Raw genomic sequence first — 15,301 nt, 5'->3', positions numbered from 1 at the left:
ATTTGGTTTACTACACTGGCATTTTACGTAATGCCACACTGAATGGCATTGATGTGGTTAACTTCACTTATGTGTCATCTACTGCAGTTTAGGGAAAATAACCTAATTATTTAAACCTACTTTTAAGCGAAGTTCTGCTACAAGCCTGCACCTGCTTACTAGAGTGTAAAATGATGTAATGGCATGTAAATGTAGTGCCTTGTCCAATGGTGAAACATTTGCCCCAAGTACCACCCAAGAGTAGCTGAGGTTACTCAACACTCATTCTGTGTTTTGGAACAGACAAAGTCATTTTGAGGCAGGCTGATGTATTTCATTAATCCACACAGTAGTTTATGCTCTGGTAAGACAGTTTGGAGCATTAAAAATATCCAAAGCTTTAGATTTCCACATTTAATCCCGCTCATCCAGCTGCGTGGCATGGAAACTTCCAGAAATCCAATTTGTGCAACAGAGTTGGAGCTCGGTGAGATTGGCTCGGGATTGGGAATTTGCAGAGTACACGGAGAGTGGAGGAGGAGGGAAGAGGTAGAGCGAGCATTTGTTAACATCTGTACCTTCACCTCGGGTCAGTCCTGTCCTACATTGTGTCAGAGGTGCTGCACATAAATGCATCAGTGCAGTCATGCTCTGTAAAGGGGCTGCAAGTTATTTCTATAGGTGAAGCTATTGTCATGTAATCAGCTACCAGGTCGTCCAGTAAGAGCATGAATGGAAATACAGTGTTGTCTTTAACAATTCTACTCGGTTCCTCACTATGATGAGTCATTTTATGCGCTGCACTGCCTTCTACTGGATCAAAAACAAGCCTGCAACTGAAAAACATCTCCGTCAAACTTTGAGTGTATTCAGTAATTCACAGTGAATGAACAGGGTAGGAATACAGTGGCACTTCAGAAGGGGTACATTGGCTACCTGTGATCTTTTATTTTGTAGAAATGTCTTTCAAGCAAAGGTTGTGCTGATGATTACAGTGTTTTTATAAGGTGTAAAAGGGCCAGAGTGTCAGTTTAAACTCACTTTGATGATGTTGTTGCTCTTACATGCTTTTGGAAAGTTGAAATCTGAATCAAAACACGGGATGTCACAAATTTAAATAGTTTGCAGTAACTTTTTCTGCCACAGGAGGGAGGCAGCAGCGTGCATTAGCAAATGCATTGTACATCTTTTCATGCCATTATCACAAAGGGACATCTAAGGTGATCTGCTTACATTACACCAGCTCATACTTTAAACATTGTCAAGTTTAGGAACCCAAAAATATCTAAATGCAAGCTGGCCATAGTCAGGATTTTAAGGGAAGGGGTTACAGGTTTGGATTCCTGAACCAAGTTGAGCAATCTCATGATTAGCTCCTCATCTTTGAAGTTACTCCTCAGCAACACTTTGAACCCACATCTGCTGCAGTCCAGCTGTTCAGGGCTCCACATAGGACTGGGTCATAAATGCACATACCTGCTGCCGCTGTGTAAATGTTGAGGCAGGGCGTTCATGAAAAGAGCATGCATACTCAGTCAGCATTCCCTGAGGAAAGAACAGTGGGATGCTCTGATGTTGCACTTCCTCAAAGCCTGTGGCCTCTAAGAGGCAGCTGAGGCCAACTGAGATTGAGGCTTACGGCTCAGGGAAAGACGATTTGGCTGTTTTTAATCAGACACACAAACAGTCCCTCCCTGTTTATTGCATGCACATAACTGCTATAAATAGATGTGAATCTTAAAGAAGTTAGTTGTGATTTTTTTTTAGTCTTGATTAGCTGGATTCCATCAGCTAGTTTGCCAAATGCACATCACACGACATGCCATGCTGTTCCTTCCCCTGTCATATGAGACCAAACTCCCCTGTGGTCTGTTTGCTTGTAGCCTTGTCAGCACACTCTGACCTCTCCTCACTGTCCTGTTCTGCAGCTCAGGACACATCTGACAGCAGAGTAGATTCAGTGGGTGGGACAGTGATGTTTGGGATGTTAAGGAATACTTTGAGAAGAGGAAGAATTAGTTCCCCTGTTTGCTGTTTCATAAAACCCTGAAACTTATTTGTCTTAAATTACCAATTTCACTGAGAAAGAGCTCGTGTGTTTTGATTTAGAAATCTGAAAGTAGTTTTGATCAGAATTGAGAATAAGGCGATCTGCAGGGCTGTTAAATGTATCAATAAATCCCCCACACACTTTTTTACTATTATTACTATTTTTTACATATTTAAATTGCATTGTTGGAGGGAGTCTGTGTTTTTCAGTGCCAACAACTGCTGTATAATTGATGTTCATTTGACAATAACCCTGAAAATTGTGTAGCAAAAGCCAGTTAAGATGATTGAGAAGCTGTTCCCCTAATCCTCAGACTGTAGACATATTTTTATTTACTCAAAGAACAAATAAGTCTTGTGTCACATAAATAAAGGTTCTCCACATTTTGTCAGACAGGCATAATTCTGCATTCAGATATCTACTTCTTAATATTGACAACTCAGCTGTTGTCTTTCTATACAGAATGTCAAAAGAGCTTCACATTTTGCCCTCAAGTTGCATCTTTTGGAGAAACAATACTTGCACTGTTCCAACATAACTACTCAATTCATGCTTTTATAAGTGCCTCTAGCAGTCATTTTTTGTTAGCGATTAATCTGCTGACGATTTACTGAATGAATCGGATAATATTTTGGTCTAAAATGCCAGCACAATGTCTTTGAATGTTTTTCTGTGTGACCTACAGTCCAAAACCCCAAAAATGTCTTATTTATAATGACATAAGACAAAGAAAAGTTAAAAAACCTCACCGCTGAGGAGCTGTAAAGTAGTGTTTGTCATTTTTGTTTTCAAAAGAAATTAAACTAATAGTTAAGATTAATTTTCTGTTGATTAATTGAATAATTGTTTCAGCTTTACTGACAACTCAGCCATTTCCTTTAGATTAATTTTACTCTGAAGTTACCTGCTTACTTGACTTTACAACCAAGACATCCTTCAAGTTTGTATCATTTGAGTGAGTGAGAAAATGTGGAGAAACATGTGCACTGCTGTCACTCTTTCTGCAGTTAAATTTCCAGTTCTAGTGCAACATGGCCTAGTTCTGATTGTACTGCTGCTTCTCTTCCTCACTATGTGACCAATCGCCTCGCTGCATGTGCTCTCTTGTTGCCAGGGAGACAGCGGAACCGTCTGGAGCCAATGGACACCATTTTCGTCAAGCAAGTGAAGGAGGGAGGCCCCGCCCACGGAGCTGGACTCTGTACAGGTACACACACACATGTAACTCACACACACAGTCTCTATGGAGATCGCCACACTGCTTCTGATAACCGGCTGATCTTATGATTAACTCTGCCTGTCTCACATCTGACCTCAAAGCGCCGTTTGATGCCAAGATTTCTTCACGTTTGTACTGTAGGTAATTCCACCTCCTTGTAACCTGCCAGGGAAAACAGATACAAGTTACAAAATAACAGATGGCTCCTTCGTGGGAGGTTGAACAAAGTGTAATATGCACACTGTTATTCCAACCTTCCCCTGATTCTGTTTTTTTTTTTTCTACGACTTTGTTTTCTCTCTTATTGATTTGTGAATCACTTCTAATTTTAAGCAGCAGGGATAAAAATACTTACACTACCCCCCCTCGAGTGAAAAAGTGAATCAGCTCCTTCCAGTTTCTAGTGAAATGGAGGTGATAGCTGAAGCTCTGTCAGCGTTACTGCCAGATTAGCACTCTGTATTACAGGAAATGTTAAGTGGGCTGGACAAGCCCTCTAAACTGTCTGCTTTTATCTGTTTGCTCTCCTCTCCTGGGATAAGGGAGTGCAGTGTTTTCCCACAATTATCCAGTTGCTCTCCTAAACTCACCTTGCCTCACTTCCTGTAAGATGGCCATCTTCAGAAAACTTGAATGGGGATGAATCCTTCGCATGGGGGGGGCCTTCAAATAAACACATATTGGTATTCTCCTTTTGATCTAAACACAGATGTGTGTTTGTGCTGGAAGCAGCAACTCCAGAGTGGTTTCTGTGGTCAATAACCATATTGACTGGATTCCAGATCTTTTTTTTTTTTTTTTTTGGCTGAGCAGCTGGGTGAAGAAGTAAAGACATGTAGAGTAAGGATGGGCCAATCTGGATTTTTGGGGTCGATCATGAATTGATGGAAGCAGTTTTAGCCATTAACAGGTCTATTTGAAGTCTTTTATTTATTGTGAAGCATTATTTATTTAACTATTCTTAACAACAATGTATATTAGGTATTACAATTATGGCGTATTCCACATGGACACGGATGTGTTTTGAAAATGGGGTTTTTACCTCCTTCGTTCCAAAAATCGCCATCCAAATGAAAACACAGACACAATTCAGGTGCTGTCAAGAGCAGCCAAACCAACAGGCGGCGATATAACATAAACCCTAAAGCCACATAAAGAAAAAGAAAAAGATGCAGATATTGACCGATCAGCACCCTGATAAAAACTGTGACCTCATTCTGACGGCCAACTGTTCGTCAGTATAGTGGAAGTTACTATACATACATGTGTAAACACGTAAAATGTCCTATTAGCAACCTTAGCGCAAGCACTAGTTTTGACACATCCACCATTGCACGAAATTTTGCCTCATTTGTGATGCCACATAAAGGAGATAACAGCACACTCACAAGCCTAAAAGTCAGTTCCCCCTGTCTACACATCAACACTGAAAACAGAGTTCATGAAAATCTTCATTCTGGACAAAAGGTCTGTTTTCAGTTATCAACGAAAGGCCAAAAAACATAGAAAAAGCTACGTTTTAAATATAACTGTGTATGTGTCAACTAAGCCTAAGAGATGAGACCATGTCATAAACTGAGAACTTTATTTATTGGCAAACAACATGCACAACATTTTCCACTTTTTGGTTGCATTCCTCCCATAGTAATGTAAAAATAATGGACGTAGCTACTGTGATGTCACCCCCTGGTTTGTGGACTCCTGTTTTGAAGCCCCGAGCTTGGTATTATGGTCGTTGCCATCTTGGGTTTTTGGAACCAGAAGTGGTGGTATTTGGATGAGAGGCTGGCGTTGTAGAGGAGCGAGGGGTGGATCTGACTGAGAAGCCAAGGACAGTATCGGCAGACAGCCTGCCATTCAAAGCAACCCGCACTTAATTATGCGAAACTTTAAGCCTCGATAAAATGTTAAAATGTGGGTTATATGAAAAAAAAATATCATCCCCTGTACAGGGAGAAATTAGCTTTAGAGACCAAAACCGTTTTTTGTTCCAGGCTGTAAACACATTTATTTCTGCTGTAAAGTTGGGGATTTTATCACAAGGGTCTATGACGATTGACTGGCTTCCTGAGCCAGCCTCTAGTGGACATTCAAAGAACTGCAGTTTTTGGCACTTACATTTTGGCTTCATTTTTCAGCCCAGGAGGTTGCTGCTTTGTTCCTTCACGATGGATTTCAGTGGAACACACCTTGCAAATTTATTGTCTTTTTAGACACCTGGGGTGCGTTCAGCCCTGCCAAAACGTAGCAACTCTTGTTTAAACGTGAAAGATGGAGTGATGAACACCCTGTTGTGTTCAACCCAGAAACTGAAGCAAAACAGTGCACACCATTTTCTACCTCTGGTAGAGCTGCTGGAGCAGTGAAGCCATTGTAGATGCTCACAGAGATATTGTCTGGCATGTTTTGTGTCATCTGATCAGCTTCATAGAGATCACTATCAAACTGTTAAGAACAAATGTTGGCTGATAACGATTGTTGGCTGATCGATCAGAGCACCCTCAGTGCAGAGCTCATTTGTCATGTTCCTGTTAGCAGTAAACAGCAGGTTTGTGATGCATTACTCTAATTCTATCCAGGGGACCGGATAGTGAAGGTGAATGGAGAGAGCATCATTGGGAAGACCTACTCGCAAGTCATAGCCTTGATCCAGAACAGGTAAGAATGCTGTCATATAATTTTATGGTTTATATACACAGAGTGAAAGAGCCTGACTGACTCAGACCACTGCCAACACTCCCCTGCATGTTTGTGGACTAACACAGAAAATGAGACGGAGCCGTTGTGAAACTTCCCAGAAAAAAAAAACACATTCACTTTTCCAGAGAGAATTACGTCCTTATCACAGACAAGCACGCTTATAACATTAACACTTCATTAAACTGCAGCTATTAAAGTTTAGATTTTACAAGTTGAACTTATCCTTTTGAGAAGTGCCATGACTTTCCACAGTCTGTGCCCCGTGGTATAACAGTTTCTCTCTCCTTTTCTCTCACTTTCACTCCCATTCTCTCTCGTCCTGCACACTCTTGCCTCCATCAGCGATGCCTCACTGGAACTCTGTGTGATGCCAAAGGATGAGGACATTTTGCAGCTGGTAAGCATTTATTCATCAGTAAATATTGCAAGTGTGCTTGAAAATGCTTCTTTTTTGTTTACACAACAGAAAACCATGAATAAAAGATTTGTGATTGTGAGGAGTTTTAACACCAGACCAGTGCTCTGTGGTTTTATTTATTTAACTGTTTATTTGTGAAGTTTAGTCTAATTGCAATTAAAATGCAGTTTTATCTGGTGATGAAGGGCGTATCTTGGCTTTATATTGTTTGTTTAACCTGTATGTGCACAGAAATTTAAAAATGGGGTGGATGTAGTGTAACTAATTCTCTGTGGAAAATCAATTTGTCCATCCACCCAGTACTTCCATTATAGGGCATGTTGTCAGATACGGTCAGTGAACGCAGGTTTTTGTCCCGTGCAGGATTAGTGCAACCTGGCAACCCATCACTCCATGCAGCTGTTATCACCAAGAAATAGTTCCTGCATGAGCTGTGTTAGCCGATTTCCCCATGTTTTCATGCTTTATGCTAAGCTAGCTAAACAATTCCTGACTCCAGTTTTGTTTGTGATGCACAGAGAGATTGATTTTTATCTTAGTCCTCAAAACCGTAAATCTAGTCCGTCAAGCAAAGCCCAGAAATCTTTGTATGAAGCAATACTCAACTCTGACATGGGCTAACAATTATTTTCATCATTGATTTATCGTCTGAGGTTTTCTTGATAAAAGGCTTCTCTGTAAAATGGCAGAAATTTGGGAGAATTGTCTAGGCCAGTTCTCAGAGTCCAAGTCGATGTATTTAAATGTGTTAATTTGTCAATTTAAAACCCAAAGATATTCAGTTTAATATGGTGTAAAACAGAGAAACGCAGAAAAAGTAGCAGTTAATTGATTATCAAAATAGATGGCAATTATTTTTCTGTCAATTGACTAATCGAAGTCGACTTATCGTTGCAGCTTTACTTCTGATTTATGTCAGATTGATGTCTGACTCCATCAAAGAAAATTAAGACAAAGTGTTGACAAGCCACCCACGCCACAGCAGATAAACTTCTAATGGTTACAAGCCTAAGTGAACCATAAACATTTTATTGGACTCAGATTACCAGACAGAGTGGGCGAATATTTAATCATAAAGATTTCAAACATGCCCAAAATACAGCCAAATATTTAGAGAGTCACGGGGTTGGTCCATGCAGGAATGTGGATAATGATCAAATCCTGTGGGGACACAAGGTGTGTCTTTCTGACTACCTGCTCATCCTGTCATTGAACTTGATCTTCAAGAATAACACTGCCTGACTCATGTCAGGTTGATATGGATAAATGTGTGGATCAGTTTCCATAAATGTGAGCGTACATTTTCATTGAGAAAAGGCTAATGACAAAAGGAGCAGATCGAGACTTCATGCCACAGCTCCACAGCCCCTCTGCTTCTAACGCTGATGAGCTCAGTAGTGCAAACAGCTAGCCCACGCCATCAGTCAGGGTCCAGAGCCCCACAGACGATAAAACAGCGCCAGGCCACGTCAAACCAGTTGCCACACGTTTTTCACCTCCGTTTGGGAAATTCTCTCTGGGAGCGGAGGACTGAGTCAGATCCCACTGTGTTGCTAAATTCCACACATAGCTTGTTAGCTTGGCCGCAGCTCACCAAAAGCCACAGAAACTTGCTTTTGGCGTTTTGGAATGAGTCTGAGCACTCACAAGGCTGAGGGATCCGAATGGAGCAATTAGCTTCTTTCTCCCCATTGAGGAAAACAAATATTAAACTCAGTGTTTGATGTGTCAGCTAGGGATTGTTTTTTACTTTCCCGACACAAGACGTGATTTAAATGTTTCTGTTTGTATGCTATTGAGTTCCCTGTGGACATCACAATGAAGTCATTCCTTTAAATTGTCTGTATACACACTTTGTCTTTTGTCCTGAAAGCTGCTTCATGTGACCTTTTTATCCTGTTTTTACAAGGGGGGAAAAAACTACTTTGGAATGAATGAAGTATGCACATGGTGGTTCCTGTAGATGTATTTGTGTCTGTGTTTTTAAATGTGTTCATGTTTTTCTGTTTTGTGTTTTGGGAGACATTGAGCCCACTCACTACCAGGGGGAGTGCAGCTGCAGTCAGCTGACTCCTCTCAGCTACAGGAGTGAGTGAGGGAAGGAAGCCAGCACAGATCAGGCAAGCGTGCTGTTATGCTTACCCAAAAGTGAACATGTTATAGATAGAGCAGCGTCTTACAGATGAGCGAGAGGATGAAAGAGGGCGCGTAGAGAGTGTGTGTAGTGCAGGAGCCACTGAGAAACCAGAGAGGGGGAGGGGAGGTACGACAGTGAGCAGGTGAGAGTGACAGAGCAAAGGAAAGAAATGCTGAGTACGTTGAGAGTGAGGAGGCTAGCAGAAAACATTTGTCAGTGTGTTTTAGCAGCAGCTTTGTTGTGGTTGGAGGAAGATGTGGGATGAGAGGAGGAAATAATGGGGATGAAGAACAACTCAGAAGATGTTCAGGTCTGAGAAGGACATCAACACCTCCATTCTCCGTCTTTCTTCCTTCCACTACCTCCGATTATGATGCTGCTGCTCAGGGAATGTATTTTTAGCCTGTCTCACCTCCATCGATGGCGTTGTAACTCTCATTTCTTCATGCTCACCTGTATACTTCTCTTTATTCCCCTTGTTTTCTCTCTGCTTGCCTTTCTCTAACCTGTGGACTGCAGTTTTCCAGGGATATCACTGCACTGGTAAGAAGGGAAACCATACTAACTAATCACTTTCTTTTTAAAGGGACGGTTCAGCCCAAAATCAAAATTATATATATCTTGCCTGTAGTGCTGATTATCAATCTAGATTGTTTCATTTAGCGTGAGTTGCCGAGTGTTGATATTGCCCATAGAGATGTCTGCCTTCTCTCCAATACAATGGAGCTAGATGGCACTCTTTCCAGACTCTGGTTACTCAAGATAATCCACAGACCTTGTTGTGAACAGTTTCATGTAGGAACTATTTTCTTTCTACCAAACTACACCCACCAACCGCATTACAGTGCAGAAGAAATCGTGTATCTAGTGCTGGTTCACCCAGTAGCCCTGAGCTAGCTAACATTACAGCTCAGCCAAGATATCATACATGTTTATATCATACGCTGTGGTGAGCACGAGCCTCTTGTCTATGAGCTGATGCATGTTTCTCAGCTGGCCACCAACCATGTTAGATGTGATGTTTGGTTGCGTTTAGGTTGTGGCAGAAGGTGAAAGAAATTCACTGTCAGGACAATGACTAATGCTGTCTATGTCAGTTTGACAGAATACGAAGGATAGATGATATTTGGTGATTTTTTTGTTGGTTTTAAGTTGTGTTGTTGAGTGGCCAAAATCTAAAGTCACCTTGATATAGAGTAACAACATCAAAATAACGCAAGGTATGGAGAACAAAACCCAACGTTTGCAAAACGTCATGTTCACATTCACACAACATGAAATTCTAGGATCGTTAGACTTTAAAAACATTGTCAAACCAATTCATTCCAATGATATCACAGTGACGTCTGGTGCCAGCTGGGTTCTGTCTGTTTAGTGATATGGTTGACGGGTGTAGTTCAGTAGAAAGAAAATAGTTTTGCACATTATCATTCGTAACCAGGTCATGATTTCTGGAAAGAAACATTGCTGTCGAGTTCTTCAAATGTATTTTTTGGTACTTTGAGCACCACAAGCCGAGTGCCATCTAGTAGGAGATACAACAAACATCTCTATGGCCGATATCTCCAACACTCTGCAACTCACACCAAAACTAGACTGATAAATAGCATTACAGGTAAGAGGGAAAAAAATATTTTTGATTTTGGGATGAACTGTCCCTTTAAGTTGTCTTTCCAGATGATTCATAGCTCCTATGACATGTGGCACCACCTTTAGAGCTCATATTTGCACAAGTAGAAGCTGGCAAACCCCTAAAACCCCAAATATGCTTCCCTTCTTTGCAGGATATATATTGTGGTTTAGTACAGGTTAAGTTTTGGGAATTTTCCTGGAATAGCAAGTTGAGAGAAAGATGTGTGTACCGAAAAAACAAATGATGTGAGTTCAAATGTCAGCAGACCTCAGACACTTTGCTCTGTACTTTCCACAACAAGGAAATTGGTTTCTGATAAACCATATGACTTATGCAAATCTAGAGGGAGGCACCTCTCTGCTGCTGCTGTTCGTAGTGCAATTGTAACCTGACACCCTAGGTAGAGTGCTATCGATTAAAGTCCAACACCACAACTCTCTCCCTTTCATTTTCTCAAGAGCTCGTGCACTGAATGGATGGGGGAATAAAGCGTGTTCAATATGCTGCCAGGCGTTTTCTCTGAAGCCATCTGTCATTCACTGGAGAGAGTAAAGGACTAAAGCTAGCAGGATTTTAGTGTTTTTCTTCAAGTTTTAATCAAGGAAAGTACCCTAGTAGCTACAGTGACAGTACAGTTGTGGAGCCATGCTGACAGAAGTAGCGTTAGCTGCCAGAGGCAGACAGAGGCATCCCCCGTTCACCCTCTCCTCATGCCTCAGGGCACACTCTCCGGTTCGAAAGGTGGGTAAGCCCCTGCCAGCTTTATCCTCTCTCCTGGCTCCATTTATTCTGGACTTTCTAGCCTTCTTTCTCGACTTATTTGCCTTTCTGGATATCCTCCCCCCCCCCCCCCTTCCACATCTGTTACTTCTCAGGGCAGTTAATTTGTATCATGGCATGCTGTAATTTGTTTGCCATCTCCAAGGAAAAGATTGAGAAACTGTAACTGAAACGGAGTGTGTTTGATTTAGAGAAGTAATGCTGGAGCACTGTGTCTACTTTTAGTATGCTGTTGTTTTATTGTTATAGACGGACTGGATCCAGCTGTCTATCTGTCACTTACAGTTCTCTTGAGGGAATGCTCTAACAGTGTTTGTCTTGCTGATAATCTCATCAGCTCTCATAGAGAGTCTTGTCAGTAAATGACACCAGTGAATTAACAACCTTTTCTATGCTTTAAATATGTGAGCAGCCACATTGCTGTGGTGCAGTTGAGATATTTTAGAAAAAAGATCAGTTCTGTTGCTGTGAGGGCAGAGGGAGATGAAGTCATAGGTGAGATGTGGCAGTAATTTCGTCATCTAGTGATAGAGGAGGTTGCCCCAGTGTTAAGCTGTAGATTCACAAACGGGTCCACAGCCCTTCCTGTTCTGTACATGTCTTTAGTAAAGTCTAATGAATATTGTCCCTGGTTGGGTGTGATGTTCTCCCAGGGTTTAATGTAATCTATTTTAGCTTTCCAACCTCTCAGCAACCGAAGTGACATAATGTCTTATAATCTCTTGCAGGCGTATTCCCAGGATGCATACCTCAAAGGAAATGATGCGTACAGCGGAAATGCCCAGAACATCCCGGAGCCCCCTCCCATATGCTACCCTCGGATAGAAGTTAAGACTGCAGGCATGGCTCAGACGTCAGAGCCAGCCAAAGTAACTGAGACCCCCCGAGGGCCGGCTCAGGGACCAGGAAGACGAGGGGGTGCCACGGAAAAGAGCTACCGGGTTGAAATCCCTGTTCCACCATCGCCTCCGCCCCAACAGACGTCAAAGTCTCAGACAGTGGTATGTGTCTGTAATGAGAATGTGAGGACAGTGGCCATGCTGCCTGATCCAGTTGACAGGGGGTCCCGGGTGGCTCGGGCCGGACCCAGCCACAGGACAGAGGAAAACCGGTATAGCCCTTCAGCAGATTCTGGCTCAGCTAGACCGAGACCCCTTATTCCCTCCGTACCTGGGGGTGCACAGTTGCAGTACCCCTTGTCTCGTTCCACAGAAAGCCCACTCTACCCCGCTTCATCAAGACCTGACCCAATCTATCCTGACACATTAGCTCCACCAGTACGGGCCACCACTGCCTCACCGGACACATTCTCCACTGCCATCTCGCCCAGCGCCAACCACTACTCACCCTCTCCCACAGCCCCTTCCACCTCTCCACACCAGAACATTGACTGGAAAAACTACACCACCTATAAGGACTATATTGATGCCAAGAGGCTGCACACATACGGCTGCCGCACCATCCAGGAACGCTTGGACAGCTTGCGTGCAGCTGCAAATTCCAGTTCTGCCTACGCCCAGCAACGTACACCACCTCCTCCAAGCGCTAGTCAAAGAGGGGCACTGGGCTCCCAGGTCAGAAGAAGAAGCACCTCCAATGACCGTGGTGTGGATAAAGGTAGCCAGGGTACTGTGGTGACTCCTTTACGTAGCGTCTCACAAGAGAGGCTTGGAAGTGGAGCAGAGAGGACAGCGCCGATCAGGAATTGGCCTCGGAGTGTTTCAGAGGATGCTCTGCCTTTCTCCACCCCCACTGGAGTCCCCAAACCTCGGGCGCGGTCTTGTGACTACCTGGGGCAGCAACCTGCAGAGCCAGGTGGGTTGGCTGTCTTTGGAGATAGAGTGGCGTTGGAGGACAGGCTGCTGCTGTGTCGGGGAGAGGAAGCCAGAGCGAGCAGGCAGGGGACAGGCCTGAGAGCGCTACCTCATCTGAACAGGAGTCTCACTGGACAGGAAGATGAAGGACGAGGAGGTGGATTATCTAATTCGCCTTTAGCTGCTCCTGTGTTTACTAAAGGTACGACAGATTCTGTACTAACCCCAAGGGCAGACAGTGTCATATTGAGACCATCACGTTTGCCTGTCAAAAACTCCATCTCAGAACCTTCACCTGCCTTATCCTCCACTAAAACCACAGACCCTCTTAAAGACCAAAGAGCTAACATCGTGGGCAACCACCTGGGCTACTCCTCGCCTCTGCACCTGCAGCTCAGGGGCAGGGCAGATAGTCTGAAAATGGAGAGCAGGTCAGAGGCTGGGTTGGCAGTCAGGTCCTCCTCCTGCTCTGGTTCCTCCTCCAGACTGCCCCTGCAGAAACAACTACAAAGTGTGGTCACTGCCTCTTCCTCTGGTTCCTCCACCACCAATGGAGCTGTCACCCAAAAGCCAAAAGTCAGAGAAATCTCCAGCACCCTTGTACGGACTAATGGCGGGCTTGCAGAGAGCGTGGAAGGACCAGATGCAACAGTCGTTGTCCTAAGAAGGGACAAAAACTCTGCACCTCCCCACATCCGCCCTCCATCCTATGTACTAGCTGTTAATGACAACCAGGGAGGAGTGACTCACAAGTCACCAACATTAGTGAAGGCAGGCTCTGCAGATGGAGCTATGTGCTGGACATCTAATGACAGCTTTAGGGAGATGCATCTAAGAAGGCTCGGAGACACACGACACAAGTCTGGCTCCAACAATTTGGACGACTCCCTGGATTCAATCCCCTTCATAGGTAAGACTGCACCCGTCTCTATCCCACCTTCCTGTTAAACTCTCCCTGTTTCTATAGCAACAGCAGTGACAGGGTGAGAAAATATGACACAGCATGGTGTTTGTGTGAGTGGAAAAGTATGTTTATGCATGAAAGCTTGGCAGCTGATTTGAATCTGTACCAAATTCTCACCGTGCTTTTAATGATCTGACAGCATATTATATGCATGTTCTGACATATCCAGTCAGGGCTGGGCTTTGAACATGAACCAAAATCTGTTTATGGCATCAAGTAGAAAGTTGGCATCATATACTTGGACAGATCTAAATCTTGTTTATGTGTTGATGTGATATTTCCTTATCGAAATCAGGCAGTGATGTACACTAGATACAGATCAGGAAATGTCAGACTGCATTGTTTTTGGGGAAAGTCCCTGTACTGCTGCTTGTGCTGAGAAGTTTGGCTCATTTTGTTAAAGGACAGCAATGGTTTTGTACAAAAAAATGTTTTGTTTTGGCATCTGTACAGCAACTTGGGTGTTGTGTTGGCACCAGTATGGAAAAACTAAAATGATACCCCAGCCTCTTTATACAGTAAATGAAAAGTGGGAATATTTTTATAGACTAGATCCTTTATCCGCTGTGAAATTCTAACAGGGGTTTAACATACTGCGATACCTGTGGCAGTCTAGAGAATAACACATAAGCTGCAAAGGAGAAGGTGTGTGTGTCTGTATACTGTGTATATATAGCATGTTGGAGGCAGAGAGCAGGGTATGCTATTTCCTGCTTGCAAGGTGTAACTGGTGGGAGTGAACAGCGTACTGTACACTCTAAAGCCCTATTCGCAGAGGATCAGTATTACCAGTGAACCTCATGTGATATATTATTCACACAGGATAAGCAAAGTCTTTACTCAAATTTACTCCCAGTTATGATGCTACACAACACAGAAACACTACACAGCATCACTAGCATCGATGTACAGTGTTAACCTCCTTATTTATTTATTCATTATTGTGGGTTAAAAAAACAGAGCCATTTATTCCACACATTATCACGAGAGAAGATGTTACAAAACTGTTTTTCCCCTCCAAGTACTAATGCCAATGCCGTAACTTGCACGTCAACTTATACCAAGTATCGATCCAATACCTTTGTGTTGAAAAAATGTAATTGTTATTTTAATCGTATACTACTAACCCTGTATGGATGTGAAATGATTGCTGTCATCGTTGCATGGCATTGCTCTGGTTAAATCCTTTGTAAGACATGGACAAATACATTCTTTTAACCAGTGTAAAATATTGCCACATCGCTGACATTTTGCTAACGTTTCACTATTCATTGAAAGTCAGAGTTTTAGAGCAGTTTTAGAGCAGAAAATTGACTGCTAGGAAAATGTTGTTTGTGCGGATGTGTTATCTAGTATCGGATCGGTACATAGACTCATGTACTGGCCAATACCCAATTCAACATTTAGAGCAGTAACTGTCGTTACAAGTCGTCTATCACATCTTTGGACATTTTGCTCCTGTGATGGATTTAAACTTGCTCTACGGGGCTCCATGCTGTGTAACGGGATAAGCATTCTGCTCCCAAAATGCTGTCCAAACTTTTATTTATAATTGCCAATGCAACCTCCATAATTTCAAATGGGAAACAAAAGAAGCAGAAGAGAGG

General features: G+C 42.9%; 1 protein-coding gene across 5 annotated transcripts in view; it reads left to right on the top strand.

Annotated features, from left to right (window-relative positions):
* Nucleotides 1-15,301, top strand: part of arhgap21a (Rho GTPase activating protein 21a) — a 112,529-nt gene that overhangs the window by 76,330 nt on the left and 20,898 nt on the right. For 3 of the 5 annotated variants that reach the window (XM_033638308.2, XM_033638307.2, XM_033638303.2), the window contains 5 exons: nucleotides 3,144-3,236; nucleotides 5,828-5,906; nucleotides 6,291-6,345; nucleotides 9,023-9,046; nucleotides 11,645-13,640. In XM_033638308.2, coding sequence (XP_033494199.2) covers nucleotides 3,144-3,236; nucleotides 5,828-5,906; nucleotides 6,291-6,345; nucleotides 9,023-9,046; nucleotides 11,645-13,640 — 2,247 coding nt within the window. Of the gene's footprint in view, nucleotides 1-3,143; nucleotides 3,237-5,827; nucleotides 5,907-6,290; nucleotides 6,346-9,022; nucleotides 9,047-10,656; nucleotides 10,878-11,644; nucleotides 13,641-15,301 lie in introns of those variants that run through there. The other 2 variants (XM_033638306.2, XM_078162635.1) reach the window with 2 other exon arrangements.

This window comes from Epinephelus lanceolatus, chromosome 20 (assembly GCF_041903045.1).
Source record: "Epinephelus lanceolatus isolate andai-2023 chromosome 20, ASM4190304v1, whole genome shotgun sequence".
NCBI lineage: Eukaryota > Metazoa > Chordata > Actinopteri > Perciformes > Serranidae > Epinephelus > Epinephelus lanceolatus.
This window is presented reverse-complemented; position numbering and strand designations above follow the sequence as displayed.